The sequence below is a fragment of the Phlebotomus argentipes genome, unplaced genomic scaffold (assembly GCF_947086385.1).
Source record: "Phlebotomus argentipes unplaced genomic scaffold, Phlebotomus argentipes genome assembly contig_5, whole genome shotgun sequence".
NCBI classification, from domain to species: Eukaryota; Metazoa; Arthropoda; class Insecta; order Diptera; family Psychodidae; genus Phlebotomus; species Phlebotomus argentipes.
The window spans coordinates 6,576,049-6,594,132 of record NW_026776165.1 but is presented as its reverse complement, the minus strand read 5'-3'; the positions used below and the strand labels follow the sequence as shown (position 1 = coordinate 6,594,132).

Genomic DNA, 18,084 nt, shown 5'->3' with positions numbered 1-18,084 from the left:
AATCACTGACAGTGCCCGATGATCCCATTTCTGAACTGCGGCAAAAACACACGCTTCAGTCATCTCCTTGATGCTCAACTTGGCCTGTCGCTTTTTCCCCGAGACAACAAATAATTTCCCAACAATCGACGATAAGAAATGGCCAGAGAATGTGTATTCCCTGGACAGCGATTACGGGCCACTTTTTGACCTAAAGCCTAGATTACTCCGTAGGATTATCGACTTGTGTCGACAGCAAAGAAAGACATTTTGTTTCATATAAAAGTCTTATAAAAAAGAGGAAATATAATGCCAACATGTATGCTTGCTATGTATGTGCGTCTCAATGGATTTTCCCCCATTTTCCTTGGCCCGGGCTTTCACATATTTCTGTTTTATATTTTCCCATTAGGCGACAATTTGAAGGATTTACACATTTTGCGTTTGGGATAAGAGGGGCATTCTCCATGTTCTCCAGAAAATTATGATTCTTCCTGTTGAGTTGCGAGATTGCCTACAGAGCCAGTGATAATTTCAGGACATTGCCAGTGCGACATAGGGGATAATGTGAGGTGACAGACTCGCACCCATGCTTTAGTGATAGTCGCAATCGTTGCATGCACAACTGGACTGGGTGAGACTCTCCCAAGCGAAGATGGTGTTGGAGCATCAGAACTTGCTGCCGAGCCTGCAAGGGGGCGCAGGAGGGCTGCAGCCGTCGGCGCTGCAGTTGTACGCGGCCGCGGCGGCCCAGCTGGCGCCGCGTGCCAGGGTTCCGCCGTGGGCGCCGTTCCTGCAATTCGGCGTGCCCAGCATGTTCGGCGGCCCCTTCCTCAACCGGCCGCGCTTCGGACCCACCTCGGGCGGCGGCGGCTCGGGCAGCAGCGGACCATCGGCCGCAGGCCTGGCCGCCACCCTGGGCAGCGGAGGCGGCGGCGGCGGCCTGGCCACCATGAATGGCATCAACCATCCCAGCGGCCTGACGCTGACGCGCACAATGCCCGGGCCGCCCAGCGAGGATTCCAATGAAGACAAGGGTAAGTTCCACGCTTCCTTCCTGCCTAAAGTCACAGTCAATAAGTAGTTTGGTTGGTGTTCCAATATTTCAGAAGAAATACCATCAACAGGATAATCTAAGAAATGTTTCTTTCATAAAAATTTGAAAAAAGTCTCATTCACAAGTTTATCTTTGTATATCTGGATAAGATTTGATTTCTGTGTGTTTTCTGTGAAAAGTTTGATACGAAATCTGTTTTTTCCTACAGTTCTTGATGTTTGTTTGAACGAAGAATTGAAATATTTAAAAGCAAAGCACCCAAAAAGGAACAAACAAACAGCAAAAATTGAGTCTTATTCTACCATATTTGTAATAAATAAAGAAAAAACTTTGGATAATTTTCCAAAATATAACACTTTTTAACCCTTTATGGCCGAATTGGACACGTTTGTCCCTTAGTATTTAGCTAAACTATTGTATTTTTGAAGGGGAAATATTTAAATTTAGAAATTATTTGTTTCAATTCTTTCGGATATTGTTAAAGGGTTATGAATTATATTCTAGAATGTTCTAATCCTGCCTTTTTTCAATTGAGAGCAAGAGTATGTCATATACGTATATTGGTTATGCATAATTTGAGAAATATTGCAAAAAACAATTTGTGGTGAAACTGCAAAAATACGTAATGGAAAAGATTCACTTTGTGGTGGCGCAAATGGTTCATCCTCATTGGAGTTATCACGGAATTTCCCGAGGGTCTCCTGGTTCGTTGGGACTTGTGGCAAAATTATTCCTTATGTTCCTGCACAGTATTTGGGGCGGAAAATTGCTTAAGGTGCTGCTCGGTATTGGGGAAAGGCCAGAGAAGTGAGCAGCGGGAAAGAATTGATTACTAGCCACCCCTCGAGTAATTCCCTCATCTCGCAACACTGGCAGTCAATGAGGAGGGTATTGAACCTCATCATTTTCATTTTATTACACACATTATTATTTCATTTTAAATCAGATTTGTAACATTTGTGGTAAATAACTATGTTATACGGATTTTCCCCTCGTTTATTCCAATTCCTTTTGTTCCCTGTGCCCATTGAGGGATGCACGAGGGGAATGTGTTTTCCTCAAATGTTGCCGAATTTTTTCATCACCTCCCGACGCTTAAGTGGCTTCTGGGTGTGACTCCGGATGAGGGATGCTGGAGGGATTCACTCGTCTTCTTTTCGCCCTGCTTCCCGGCTCACGCGACGATGAATCGGGAAGTGATGGCATCTTGTGCTGCATTCCCGTGGGTGTAATAACTTTCGATGAGTGTATCTTTTAACAAAGTTTTGTGTTTACTCGACACTTTGGGGGTAGCCGAGGCGCATGAATTCTTTAATACATTCCGCCGTGCCGATATTCTTATGCATATATTAGCAATTTGGACGCCAATTCTGCACACTGCGCCGTGAAATAAAACACTGACGAGAGCCCACATAATGCACAGCTTGGAGTCCGAAAGGCGTCATTGTCGATTAGACTCCGAAAAAGAAAATAATTAAGCACCTCCCTGTTTTCATGTTGTGATCTAATTGTATTTAATAAAATGCCCGAGCTGACGACTCCAACACCTACAGGTAAATGATCTCCCGCTTCCCATTCTCTGCACGGCGAAAAGGCCGAGCAAAGGCTGCAGGAAATCTGTGTGTGTTGGTGGATGGAAAGGGAAAATCGCGTGATAGCATTGCTCCGCCTCAGTGTAAATATGCTTAGCTCCATTCCTTGTGCTTATGCCATTCGGCGCGGTGTTCGTTTGCTGCCTTGATTGAAGAATAACGAGCCTCTCATATTAGTCACTTTGTGCGGAAAAATCCTCAATCTCTCTACGCAACAATTGAGGAGGAACAATCGATTGAGAAGACAAACTCTTAAAGTGGAATTTCACGTAATTTGTCTAATGTAAATGCTTACGAGAACATAGTATAATTGCTAGAGAGAAATGCCATGAAAGGAAAGTGGGGAAAACTGTGTCCGGGATTTGCTGTGAAATGACAAAATTACAATATTAAACACGTTAAACTTTACTGGATTTCATAATGATTGGACTGATACAATTGTTGTCAACAGCTATTTAAAGTATATAACCTTCTATGATTTGTCGTAAAATATAATTAGTCACTCACTAATAATAGTGAAATGTATTAAGACAATTTTGCAAAAACTTCTCTAGACTTTTTTATGCAAACGATTCCTACATAAAAGAGGCAAAACTTTAGGAATTTTGTGGTGTATTTTGGTTTCATTTTCCATCAATGTTATATATAAATTTAGTATAAGATATATGAAAATCGAACTAAATTGTTTTAAAATTAGACAGATTAGTGTTAAACTTGGCATATTTTTTTCTATTATTGCTATTTTTCTGCTTGCACTTTAAAATTGAGTCTGTAAATAACCAAAACACAAATTATTTCATGAATCTTTCAATTTTATTGTTTCACTTTTACAATGCATTACAAACCATAAATTGCTTTTCCATCCTACAAAATGGTTCCATTTAAACATGTTTGGGGGAGAAAAAATATGGAATAATTTGAATCATCGCCTGTAGTGCTTTCCAATTGGCTTGCAGTGAGGCATCAAAAAGTCATGTATGCTGACCCAATATTCAGCGAATAAAACGTCATGCATAAAAATTAGCATAAAAAGAGCATATTGTTTCTTAGAACGCCCCTCACTTAAACCCAGTAGATTATATGCATGCCAAATAGGGACGTTGTGTGCCACAAATAAAAGCTCACGAGAAATATATTGTAAAATTGCTCGCAGAGAAAATTAATTGGCATTTTTTCAATAGGATTTTGTTCATTCCTCTCTCTCTCGACGTCTAGTGAACGGAAAAAAAGAAGTCTCATTCGCATAAATCAAAAAGGCACCGACCAATATTAATATGATAAAGTAGTCAGAATTGTTGATTGATTCCCGCTTCTAATACGCATTTGCGGGGTGGAAAGAGTTCAATAAAACGCATTTATCATATTTGTCTGTCGTTCCTTTTTCCATCTCTTCAGCTTGTATGCCTCTTAATTAGCATAACAAATGACCTCATGAGAGAGGCGGCTTCGAGTCTCCAACTAGAATTTCTCTTGTCGGCAAAGTGTTTTAATGGAAAATTTTATCTCATTAACAAATTAAATTAGCAATATTATAGCATAACACAATTGCTGTCATAGTCCACAATAAAGAAAATGCTGTAATCACGAATTATTTTAATTAACTCATTCCCTCTCGCGTTCTTTCGCCTTTTTCGACTGCTGAGCCTCATTTAAAACAATTTGTTTTGATTCCACACACAAAATGCTCGTGTGTGTGTGAGCATGGCTCCGCCAGTTTGAAATTAAATGTAATTGAAATTCAGCTATTTCCACATTTTACTTTTACAATAAATGACGATTGAATTGATAAGATAAGTTGTTCATAATGGCGTTGCGCTGAAATTGCACCTCGGCACGGCAGAATCTGCCCAGGAACGGTGGGCACTGATACCGCACGGTCTCCACCACGTGAGTTCCGCCGCCGGGGCTGGCCGCAAACGCGAAGCCACCCTCCGCCCTCACTGGGATAATTGGCGTGGCCCGGCGAAGTCGGCACGGAAGCGGCGCACACAAATTAGATTACAATTAATTGCTGGCAACGCAAGTCACTTGCGACTTCACTTACGGCAGTAGAGTCCGTAGAAGAAGCACGTCCTGTGGCTGGAGTCCACACTCAGCCGCCGGACGCTGACTTCGGCCTCGGCGCTGTTCAGCCAGTGCGGCCAGTGAGCCAATTTCTCCGTGTACGTCACGGAATATCGCCAGTGATCCGCATTGCCAGTGTCAGAGGTGATGTAGAAGTCCAATCTGTGCGGAAAGAGTCGCCCAGGAAGGCCATAAATTTACATTTATTCATAGATTTTCACTTAGAGACTGCAAAGAGGGAACAAGAGACAAGTTTCAGCACAGTTCACGAAGAATTTAAGGGCAAATTTTATGAACAGAACAAAATGTTGTGATATATTTTAAAGATTTATGCATCTGTGAGACATGAAGAGATCGTGAAATTTCATTTACTTTCATAAATTTGGGCTGAACAAGCATTTTCTAATCTCTAAACCTAGAATATAAATGAATTTCTGCATGTTGTTATATCAGTCTAAGGGAATTTCTCAGCAAATAGAACAAGACAAGTGTTAAAAACACATTAGCGATCGCCTTCAATAAGCCGCAGTTACATAAATTTGAACAAGAAGAACAGTGGAAAGCAGAATTTACATGAATGTAGTCGTTTTTGGAGCAATAAAAGTTTCCCTCCTCAATTTGTGCAACATGTTTGTTCGCAATTTTCAATTTTCACATAATTTTTGCGGATTTTCATGCATTGCAAAAAGCTTGTTTACATGTTCTGATTCAAAATGTAACTGCCACTTACATCAGTTGATCTCACGCTTCAATTTTTTTTCAATTTTAAACTGTTCCATAAGAAAAAAAACTTCCTAATTCATGTCTCTCAATAGAAATTGCATATTGCTAATTCTCAAATGTGATGTTTAGAGACTTGTTCTCATTAGGATACCCGTGCAATCAGTGTATTAGCATAAAAATTAATTAAATTCACTTCACGTACCACCTTAAACGCTTTAATTGAGATTGGTCGTCTGGTAAATCGCTTGAGTACATTCTGTAACTGTCTAACACTTTGCTTGTGTTGCCTTTGCCTGTGTTCTTTTTTCTCCGCACTCATTCATAAACAATTTTCTGAGAATTACGCATATGTGAGAGTCTCCTATCGGGCCATATAGTTAATCATAGTGATTTGCCAGTTTCCTTTCGCATAAGATCTCCTTATATTGTTTTAGATAATAATGTGTATGGCGAGCGCCTAGTAGTTGTACAAAATTGAACAATGCGCGGGGCGGAAAAGTCATGTTTATACTCACATGGTTGGATTGAGCAACTTCATTTTGCTGAAATCGGCCACAAATTCCCAAACTTTCTCGGGCTTCGCATTGGCGATGGTCGTCTCGGAGCGATGCTCGTTGTAGCTTGATGAAAAGATCGCGTAAACGACGAGGAAAACAATTCCGTACAGTATCAATTTGCGCTTGTTACATCGTGTGAAGTGAATCATTTTGGTGCCTCCTTGGCTCTGCACACCGCGCCAATATCGTCCTCCGTCTGCAAATTGTACTTAATGTATGGCAAGACCAATTTGTGAATTGATATTTCTATTTGCAATGCTAATGCCAGGGGAGATCAGCACTATTATTATGCTCTTCCCGCGGTCAAAAATTACCCAGAGATTCCCAACAATACACTGTGATGTGTTTGGCTCACTGAATTGCCGAGTCGAACTGCTCGAGGAAGAGGAATCTGTGTTCTCTCTGCAGAGACGCTTTGATAAACATTCACTCAACCACTTAGAACATAATTTACAAGTGTTGGTCTTATTGAATATGTGTGCTCGAGACAAGGGGAAGGAATTATGGTTAGAAATGGTGTACAACGCTTCATGGAAGAGTGTAAATAATCTCTGGACTTCAGAAAGAAAATCAATATCTATTTTTATTGATAGCTAGCGTAATTACAATGCTTTTTTAGTTTGTTTTCTAGGTTATGTAAATAAATTTACACATATTTAGTCACAAGAAACATTAATTTCTGCTCTAAAGTCGACATTATTTTCACCTATCGATCAAAATTGTTTATTTTCACTCTGTAAAAATCGCGATTTTGGAAACTGAAGAAAAAATACACATTAATTTGTGCTGAAATTAAACATAACCTCAAAAATACTATTTGATCACCAAGAAACGTAAATTTTTATAGACTCAATTTCTCAATAGACACAGCTTGATTAATTATTAGATTAGGTTTCTGCATAGAAATTGAGATTGAAATGATAAAGAGTGGTGTACAGATTGAGATCTATTAACCTCCCCTTGGCTGCAGATTTTCCTTAACTTCGACAGTCATAAATGTGCCGAATGGCACATTGAAAGTCGTCTGCATCTCAATCTTTTCTCCGATTCATGGTGTAACTTGGGAATAAAATTACCATGTGTTAAGCACTGTGCCTTTTTCACGGATGAAAAGAACACAGAAAACACACAGAAAACTTACACTCTTGTGTGTCTGTTAGTCTCCGGAGAGAATTTTGTGTAAACATATCGTTTTTATCTTGCGCCTTTCCTCGTCTTTCTTCTCACATTTTTGCTCTTGGAGTGAATTTCAATCCCGACAAGATATGCTTTGACACTATTACATTGATCAATATATGTATGCACAAACTTCCAACCCAGTAGTGATGATAGACAATGTGCTGGAAAGTTCTGTTTGCAAGTAAATTATAGTCACACTGAAGAGGAATTTCATGGTAGTACAGAAGGACTTTCCCTCAATACATTTTTCATGTGGCTTTTGGGATTTGTGGACAAGTAGGGCTAAAGTGAAGGGCTTCGATGAATACAGGTTAACACAAAAATCATATGCTCAAAACATGCAATTTGGCCCTCCTTTCAGGGGACCAAATGGCGAGATAGCCCAGAAGGGGACAATTGAAAAATCAATAGTGTCTCTCTGCGCCTGAGCCAAATTAACTTAACAATTCTCAACTGAGTGGACAAATATTTTATTTACTTATCACACACAATTCGGCCAAAAGTGGGGCCAAATTCATTTGATTTATTACAGAATTAAAGTGATTGTTGAGAGCTCTTATTGCTCTCGGCAATCATTTTGCCCTGAAAATGCCCAGCTGGAGGTAAAGAAAATTGTCACAGTAGCACGAAATGTTTCGTGTGTCACATTACATGATGTTCCACATATTAAGCAATTTTGCATAAAAGTCTTTTGTCAGAATTTACAGACATTTTGAAATTGATTTGTCACATTTCTTATAGCAGCAAATTGACATTAGAAGACATTTTCTAAGTAGCTAAATGAGCCCAATTTGTCATTCAATTCAAAATGATTAAATTTACATTGCAAATAAATTTACATAATTGATTTGTCAACGTCGATTTGTTGAAAAATTACACTTATGCTAATAAAAATAGAACAACGAAGGAAATGTGTCTCCAAAGACTACTCAATTGTAGTGCACACAAGTTTAAATTTGTCCTTTTTATCATTGATAAAAATAGATGTGAGAAAGATAGTAGATTGAGTGGTTGAAATTGTCATAATTTAGCTACAAAGCGCAATGAAAGGTGGGAATTTTATTCAATTAAGCAATTAAAAACTACCGTGAATTGATAAGATAATGTAGATAAACACTTCCTTCTTCTGCAAGTGTGCAAAAATTGGGAATAATAGCATATTTCTCACTAGGATAAATATCTTATAAGGCTTGAAACTAGCTATAATTCAAGTCAATCAATTCTGGGGTGAATTATTGCAGAATTTCTAATTAAATCGCAATATTTCTCTGGAGCTGTTATTCGTGAATTTTGCAATGTTGTGCCAAAAAAGGCTCTTGAAGAAGTGATGGACATCTCAATCTCAGCATTGCGTGCTGCAATCGCCCTGGAATATTGACAGTAACATGTGTAATTCTATTATGCTGGTCACTTTTCCACCAGCGACAATTGGCAATGCAGCACAATTTGGCAAGTGCGAGTGAAGAATGATGAATCCTCAGAGCGCACTTGTATCACAAATAAACATATGGGTGGGCATAAATTCATATTGTGACAGAGTGGATGGCCATTTATTCGGGAGTCAGTTGAATGCGAGCGAATCAAACCCCAGTTTGCTTCTTTGTGGAGATTTATGGGTCCCCGGAGACGGTGAGAGCTGCCGCCGTCGAGGATGACGGGAATTGCTGGCTGTAACCGCGCTGTTTGGTACAAAACCACCGCCGGCTGGGGGAGGCATTTCAACTTTGATTTCCTACCCTATCGCTCAAGTGCGTGGAATCTCGCCCTCTTCTCCCATGCGTAAACCCACACCTCGAGTGCGGGCCGCAATATAGAGGAGAGGAGTTATAATCACATGTCACACAATGTTGAAGCGCCCGGTCCTGATTCCATCTCTTGGTGGAAATTAATTATTTAAATTCGGGTAAATTAAGATTCTGCACAGACACGGGCGAAAGGGTGACTGTTTGCCATCTCCCACGATGATTCAGAGACAATGCCACGCAACATTTGCCAAAATATATCACAATTAATTTACTCAATTTAATGGGTGTCCATACTGTTGTCTTCGGGGAGAACACAGGCCCAAACATTTATTTACAAGGCTTGTTAACAGGAGAAAGTTTACCCAAAATCACCACCCAAAGAGCAAATATGGTGATGCTCGGAGGCCGCACCAGAAAGTTCACACAGTGCGGAATGAGAGGCTCAGGATGGAATATTATTAAGAGATTAATAATCAATTCACTGGCTGTCATCCACTCACTTTTGCATGCACATTAACTGCGCGGGAAAGTGCGAAAGAGGAAAACGAACACTTAATTATTTGTGATTAGAATGAAAAGGAATTCCTTCTCACACAGCCAATTACCACACTGTGCACACACTTTAGCCTTTTTCTGGCCTCTGCAACTTTATTTGGTATTTAATGACTATTTAATTTCTTTATAGCGCAAAATTCAGCAACACCTGCCCTGCGCCATTATTACTTTTTCGTCTTCATTTGCCACACATTCGCCCTCCTGAAATGGATCCCATGGCCTTTTTTTGCGGGTGGAGGACACGAATGTATTTGCCACTAAAGTGCCTCAATCGCTCTGAGAAGAGAATACCAGCACACGTGAAGAAAGCATTAACTATGCTTAATTTCACTGGGAATATTTTCAAGAAGTACAAAAGCCATGCATTGTATGAATATATTTTAAGTGTTTCATTTATCTTAAAGTCAGATGTTACCGACGGCTCGAAGCTATGCTATTTCAATGCGAAACGATGATTACATTCACACCATCAGCATATTTTTTGCATGTCTGCAATGTTCAAACTAGAGGGCAATTTTTATTCTTCAAGAAATGTCACTTAATTTCACTTAAGATAAAAAGCGTAATTTGCAAACCTTGAAGAAATTTCGCAGTGACACTACTTCAAGAATAATTATTCGCTAATTAAATAATATCAGAGGAAAATCCTGGGAAATATTTAGCTGACATATCTTTGTGATACTATGTTAACAAAGAAGTGTTTCTTAGTGTGGATTGAAATATCTTTATGAGAAAGTTCTTAATAGGGTTTAGAAGACAATTTAAATAAAAATGCGAATTCAATAGTCGAATAATATTCGTAGATAAATTAAAAAAAGATCTTCTACCATCTTGATGGCAAATCTGTTCCAATTTATAATGTTATCACGTTTCTAATGAGTTGATTAGCTGCTTCGCAGTATAAGAGGACAATAATTCTGACACCAAATTGATCTGAAATTTGCATTTAAATCGTCACAATGGTCAAAATCTTCAGGATATGATATTTAAAGTGTCACAAAAGTGTTCTATATACAATTAATATATAAAGTTATCGTTCATTTGTGTCTTCTTCATGTGCAAACAATGCAAAAAAAAAAACGTATTGAAGTAATTCGTCACAGTCAAGGATGGCACACAAATCATGTCAAATTGAAAAAGCCAGTAAATTTCTTATCGCAACCAATGATTCTGAATACAATTTCACGGGTTTTGGAATGACAAAACAGTATTTTCACACAACTACGAAGCCACCATATCTCAGGGATTATGCTAATTTTACACTAATTCCCCCTCGCTCGCCACTGACTGGCGGTGTGCAAATGGAAGAATGAGTTTCCCAATGCAAACGTTACGCCTCCTTTTATCAGATTTTATTATCTGCAAATTAGACCTTTTTATTTTCCAGTTAATGCAAAACTAATCTCTGCCTCACTTCGCCTCGTCCTTGCCCATGTGCGATGCGGGGAAGACAGGGTGAAGATGCCACTTGCCAGCCACGTGACAATTGGGTTATTTACCAGTTCGATTAAGGGCACGTGTCTAGTGTTTGGCTCTTAATACGATATTTGCGCATTTCTGGCGGATTAACTCACCACCGCGCGATGGATGGGCAAACTTAAGTGAGAGCCTGCGAGAGGGATTTGGTGTCACATCAGCGCGACCCTCCTGAGACACTCCGCATGTCTGAGTGGTTCAAATGTTCGTTAAGTAAGCAAACATTACAATGGAGATTACACGGCTTGAGGGTGAAATCTGCCCCATTGGCAGGGGCGAGAGAGAGAGAGGAAAGGGGCCAATTTGCCTTTTGATCGGCACAACAGCACTTGACATCCCGCAGCGTTATTTTCCCGACAATAATCACTGACAAACAAATTGGGAAAAATTGAAACATCGAGTTCTCCTAATGGAGCCATAAATTAAATAACTGACACTCTCCTTGATATGGCGTGGACAAAAGTGTTTGAGGCCCTTTTGAAATGGTTGGAAAAAAAGCCCAGTATATTTCATCCCAATAATCGATTGGCACATTATCACAAATTGTCAACCCAATCAATTTTATCGTTAATTAACAGAAATTTATCAAATATTCATTGAAACGAGACGCGCAAGCATACATAATGTACGCGTGCTTTTAAAACAATTTGTATGTAAGCAGATAATTGGTGAGTGCCTCAATAAACACTCAGTCACAAATCATTACTACATTATACATGGGTGCACTTTTTATGTGCACGCCAAACCATTCAATAGCATTACAATGACAGAGAAAATGAGGAAAAACTTATCGCAAAACACTTCAATTATCTCTCCTCCATATGCTGAGATGATTATGTTGTGCTGACAGCGCGCCATTAGAGCGCGATTAATTACATTATCTCCAAATTCCGCCACCAATAAATAACCACGACATTTCCTAATCTTTGCAGGCTCCGCCGTGGACGGTGACGATGAGAGCAGTGCGTCCAAGAGGCGACGCTCGAGAACCAACTTCAACTCTTGGCAGCTGGAAGAGCTGGAGCGCGCCTTCTCGGCCAGTCACTATCCCGACGTCTTCATGCGCGAGGCCCTGGCGATGAGGCTGGACCTCAAGGAGAGCCGCGTGGCTGTGAGTATCGCGAATCAATCACTCGCCACTGTGCCGCCAATGATAAATTCTCCATGCGACACTGCGGGCAGTACATGACAATAAATAATGCCCTTTATCGCCCCTTTATTGACCTCTGGCGTGAATTAATTTGCGGAAGTGCAGTAATGTTAACAAGAGTTGTGGGCACAGGAATATAAAATTTCAATAATTTCTACTGAATTAATATGAACCGTACGCTTTTTGGCTCGAGGAGGAACAAGATTTCGCATAATTCAAAGCTTAACCCTTTCACGACGACAAGCTTCAAATTCTTCTGCTTAGTTATGCGGATTTAGTAAAATTCTGAGCCATTTTGTAGCTCGAAATTGCTATGAAACTAGTAAAAACACTTCTTTTGAGCGTTTTGAAAGAGTTAGAATAACTGTTGGAAGGCGCTTAGAATACTGCCTGATCGCAATGTCTGTCTGCAGGTGTGGTTCCAGAACAGACGGGCCAAGTGGCGGAAAAAGGAGCACACGAAGAAGGGTCCTGGGAGGCCTGCGCACAACGCCCACCCGCAATCCTGCTCCGGCGAGCCCATCCCACCGAGTGAGCTGCGCGCCAAAGAGAGGTACGTAGCTTTGACAGTTGATAGATGAGAGATTTTCACCCTGGCCAACTGACCAGATCCCTCAAATCTGCCCCCGCAAACAGAGCGCGACGGCGAAAGAAGTTGGCCAAAGCGCTGGAGCGCCAGGCGCGGAAGCTGCGCTCCAAGGGCATCACGGTGGACCTGGAGACCCTGAAGGCTGAGTACTTGTCACAGCACCGAGTGAACTCGGACTCGGAGATCGATGACGATGACACACCGATTGACGTTGTTGGCGGCGGCGATTCCAGCGATGAGCCCGAAGATTGTTCCATCACGCGACGCCCGAGTAGTGAGGAATGCCTTGGCGACGATGGTGACGAGTCCACGCCTAAGCTGACCATCCGGCCCAATCCCTTTAGTATAGAGTCCCTACTCTACAACAACACATGAGACCCGTAAGTCTGCGGACACCCAACATTCCACCAGTCGTTTTCCACTTAACTATCTCCCCTTTGACTGCAAGAGATCGCATAGACAATTCCTCATTTCGTGCGCTACATAGTGATGAACGTTTATATATATATTTTATAATTAATATATGACCATAAATTGAATGATAATGAAATATAATAGTACGGGGAATGATTGCCATGAACGTCGAGAGGAAATCAAAATTGCACTGTAATGCTTAATGATCGGTGTTTCGCTGACAGAAGAGGGGCGCGATTAGGTGATGTTCTCCAACGACGTGACAATGTTGGCTCCGCCCACTTAGACGCTCCGCCCAGGCGCATGACAAACACACTTATCATTGAGCATTTTACAGCGTATACCTCAATTTATTTTGAGATATTCCTCGTAATTGTGTAAAGTCCTAAAAATACGTATGCATTCTGATAATGTTCTATTATTTATTCATCCTAAAATGATAACAAGGTGTATCATAATTAAGGTGACACTCAGTCGCAGAATTCCGTGCCATAGAACATCTCTCAGATGTACAGCTTGACTTTAGGATGACGTACAATTCTTGCCATCGTCAGAAAGAAAAAGGTGATCACAGTAGAAGCCCAGTGAACTGTTTGCTCAATTCGCGGCAAAACCATTTATTAGTCAAATAGTACCATGAGAACTGAAGACAACGACTTGGTAAATAGAAGAAGAAACGCATAATGAGAAAATATATGAATACCGAACGAATGATTCTTCCAATCACATCAACGCTGAAATTGTATGTGTTATTAAATAATGCATAATAGACTATTTTAGTGAAAATATCAATTATCACTATCATACAGCATGACTAGTAAGGCATCATGTTAGTGAGATAAAATGGAATATTCTTAGAGGGTTAATGTATAAATTAACTGTATAGCAATACATAGGGTTTTAAGAAGAGATGATTTTGAATTTTATTTTCAATTTCAAACGCAATATATTTCCAGTGACTTGCACTGCATTTATTTAAGAACTCTTATCCGCCGGCATTCTTTTTCAGGAGAGTGCAAAGAAAAAAAACAGTTTCGTCATGTTTATTTGGACATACAGAAGGTGAAAAATTGTATTTTTGGCGATATGAATAAGGCGGAAATGTGCAATATTAGAGACATTCTTCGTGAAAATTGTGCGCTGCTGATAAATTCAATTTCCTAATTTATATATATTGTATTTTTATTTGTTTTTTGGAAAAAGACATTCTACAAATTGTTACTTTGTACTTGCAACAGAACGAAATTATGCAACCAGTGTGTGTATAAAAGGGATAAAAACATAGAATTAGAAGAACACATGTAGGTGGTAAAAGTATTAAGACCGCATTGGCAAAGTAGATAAATTTGAAAAGACATTTATATGTAAATAGCGAATGGAAAAAGTATATCAAAGAGTGAACTGTACATAGAATATTTTTTCCAAAATTACCGAGAAAAAAGAGGCAGTTTGTGTCTGAAATACGGAAGAGAGAGAGAAAATTGAGAGAAAAATGTGACTGCGGTCTATGAAAAAGCTTCGCGGCTCTGCAAATTACTTTCCTGGTTCTATATTTTTGCTCAATCACCGAAGCACGATATTGAATCCTTTTTTTCTGTTTTAACATGTGCAGTGCCACCCAGTGTAATTGCAGTGGGAATAAAATATTGTTCTATTTCCAATATTTATTATCCTCTCTTGATGAGAAAAAACTCTAGAGGAAAATGAGAGTTTCTCTCAATTTTTCCAATTTCGGACAAATTTATTCATTACAGATCAGCGGAATAATGCCATTTTTTGTCAACAATTCAAACGGAACTTCAAATTCATCATTTTTGGTTAGAATCATGGGTAAAATTACATATTTTCATTCAATATCTGTGCCTATTTCACTGATCTGAACCATGTTATTGGAATTCCTATTCATTTCCATTCCTAACAACGTAATAACATGATAAAATGCCTGTCCAGAGGCGAAGAAAACCACCAATTGATTTCATCCTAATAAATTTAGAGCCTTGAATAAATTTTTTGACTTCATTAATAAATAATTTACATTCTCCACATATATTTTCGATATAGATGAAAAGGGAAGAGAATGAAAAAAGCCTACACGAAGAGGTCAGATGAAGAAAAATGTGAAAAATGTCATATCATAAAGTCAATAAGATAATTTTGTGAGGAAGAACAGAGGATAAGAGAGTTGTAAGAAGCTGAGACACACCACAGAAGACGATATAAGCAGATAAATATGATGAAGATTGTGTTAAGAACATCATTTGTGACACAATGGAAGGAACACATATTTATATGTAAATTGCCAAAAAAAAGGAACAGAATGAGAGGTGAAAAAGTGAGAGAGAAGAAGAGAATATTATAAATAATATACATATTTATTCAGAAATTAATTGCCACACTAAATTCACTTTATTGAGTCAAAATCGAAGGAATTCCACACGATTATGAGAATCTTTATGGGGCTACTAACCCATCGGCGTTGTCGTTGAGTCATTGATTTGGATTCCTTTGGCCGCGGTGCTTCGGGAATGATTAAGGAGCGTGTTGGGCCACAAGGAGAAATTCTCTCTGTGCCAAACATCTTGATTAAAGGCGATGGCTGAGCCCCTGGCCAGCGATGGATAATAGAAAAATTTCTCTCCAGCAGTTTCTCGAAGAGGTGTTAAATTCTCATAAATGCCTCATCACCCCGGCTTTTTGTCCCTCGTTTTCTCTTTCTTTTTTTTTCTTTACCACCTCAACACTGTTCGCGCCCCATCATTGATATATTTCTTCACACATTATTTCGATAGCATGTTGAGATGTAAAGGAGATCAGATTGAGAGACGAAAACACCGTGGAGTGCCCACAAAAGGCACCGCAGTGTTAAATGGTACAAGAGAAGGTATATATATTGAGGTGGAGGAGAAAAAGTGCTGGTAAGTTCAAGCAGAACTAAATCGCTGTGATTAATTCTAAACTGGAGCTGCACGCATAAATTGAAAATGTGCAGCACAGCCACGCCACGGCATCGTTAATGCACGTTGTAAATTTATTAATACGAAATAATTGAAATCCACATTTTCTAAATTGAGTCCTCACTTTTCAATCTTGCTCTTTCACGCGCCATCAAAAGCCCAGAGCTCCGCGGCATTCATTCTCTCATGCCACCAATTCCGCCTCTTTAGAAGCCTACACGGCAGTTTCGATTTTTCCTCCCTGGCAGACACATTCAAATATAATTACCATCGCGCAGAGAAAAGAGCAAAGTATCCCCGTGCATGCACACCCAGGTAAGGAGGAGAGGTGGCAAAAAGGAGGTGCGATGGTGTGTGTGTGTGTGTTAAAAAATGGAAAATGTGTAAATGAAAGAAGCGGAGAGAAGCAAATAAATAAACGATGAATAATTAATTTCTACATAGTGTTAATTTCAATGCATAATCCAATTTAATATCCAATTTACTAACACCTTTTCAAACATCTCTCCACAGCCACTCAGTTGCACTCGCTCTCTCACGCGACCGCCAATATCTCTGGCTTGGCTTTTATGTGAAAAATAAATTTATAATGCAACACCGGCAAGGGTGTGAGGTGAGAGAGAGATTGAATTTACAAATCCCGCCGAATATAGGGTGTCCCTGTAATTACAGCCCATATTTGTCATGTGAACTGCCTAATTTGGGGCGCACAACGCAGGTGCTGTAATTGATTTTTCAAAAACTAATTACTACCCCTTCACCATACACGTTCACCGTGAATTGCCGGGCGGAAAGTGAGCTTAATTTCTGTGATTTTCCCACAAATAAAATATACTTTCATGATTGGATAGGAAATGTCCTAGGAAAATCCAATGACACTCTTCGTGAGAAACATGTGTGAATATAATGGAGGTAAATCCTAAGTGGGGAATGAAATGATTTCTATCAAGCAAATGTCATGCTAACTGTTAAGAGACATTCTTTAAGTTGTCCACTGACAGACAGTTGTTGATCCAACGACTGTCCTTTGACATTCATTAAGACTTTCTGAGAAACACACGATTAAGTCAACCATTAGAAGCTGCTAATCGGTGTGAATTAATTACTTGTTTGGCGCACATTTGCCTCGAACATGTCATAACATTTTTTTCAAGAGTCAGTCGGTGAGACATGGGACATGTCCATGGTCTGTCTCTAGATTATTTGTTTATAAGAAAATTTCTCGGAAGAAATTTATGCAATAAATAAAGTTATATTACATTTACTTTGCAGGTCGCTAAATTCGTATAAAAGTTTTCTTATTTATCATCTCGTGACGGAAATGAAATGCGTCAATTTGAATTAAAACTATTAGAGATGAGCGAGTCAATTAGCGGCGATAATATTCCAAAACAAACTCGCGACTAGACAAGATGACAGACATTTCACAGACAACAAAATCATTAAGGGCCATTTGTCACAGACGCAGAATTATTAAATCAATATGTTGTTGTGCCTCCTGGAAGGACAAGAAATCGAAAAAGTGGGGCCCAACTTTTGAGTCATCCTGTCGACAAATTCACTTCAATACGAGCGCGCCTCGAGTAAATTAAGTTGTTCAATTTCGTTCGATTTTCAAATGATTTATGACTTTATGTCCAACAAATTGTTTCGACATTCATTTATCTTGTGAAGATATGAAGTTGAGAATATAATCGTCTTCTTGTACATATATAACTCCTTTGTGGCTTTCGGGCCTCTTTCATCTCTTCCACTTCTATAGGCAGAACAGTTAAGAGATTATTCTTTGCATCGAATAACACTTGGCTGCCATAATTTGGACTTTTGTGTGTACAAATATTCAGGCTGTTTGTTGATGCCTTTTAAATCTCTCTCGCTTTATAATCTCTCACTCTCGCGCCATTGCCTTCTCACTGTTTATATTCGTGACGCGGGAAAATAACAATAACGCACCATTATTGTTAAATATCATTGATAGTGGCAATAATGAAAAAGCAATAGATAAAAAAAAAAGTTGTGTTGAGAAAATCTCAAAATGTTTTCCACAAAT

The 18,084-nt window shown here is 39.4% G+C and overlaps 2 protein-coding genes across 3 annotated transcripts; one reads left to right on the top strand and one right to left on the bottom strand.

Annotated features, from left to right (window-relative positions):
• Positions 1 to 634: 634 nt before the first annotated feature.
• On the top strand, positions 635 to 15,412 carry LOC132255889 (homeobox protein unc-4-like). Its single transcript, XM_059752060.1, has 4 exons — positions 635 to 1,016; positions 11,860 to 12,038; positions 12,491 to 12,630; positions 12,714 to 15,412. Exons 1-4 carry the CDS (start codon positions 635 to 637, stop codon positions 13,039 to 13,041), a joined length of 1,029 nt encoding a protein of 342 aa, XP_059608043.1. The 3' UTR covers positions 13,042 to 15,412.
• Positions 3,437 to 6,351, bottom strand: LOC132255735 (uncharacterized). 2 transcript variants are annotated; one of them, XM_059751873.1, is made up of 4 exons: positions 6,287 to 6,351; positions 5,931 to 6,168; positions 4,673 to 4,854; positions 3,437 to 4,568 (listed from the first exon to the last, which is right to left on the bottom strand). In XM_059751873.1, exons 2-4 carry the CDS (start codon positions 6,119 to 6,121, stop codon positions 4,390 to 4,392), a joined length of 552 nt encoding a protein of 183 aa, XP_059607856.1. In that variant the 5' UTR covers positions 6,122 to 6,168; positions 6,287 to 6,351; the 3' UTR covers positions 3,437 to 4,389. The 2 variants fall into 2 exon arrangements, with proteins under 2 accessions (XP_059607856.1, XP_059607855.1); XM_059751872.1 differs by having other exon boundaries at positions 5,931 to 6,331.
• Positions 15,413 to 18,084: the final 2,672 nt, after the last annotated feature.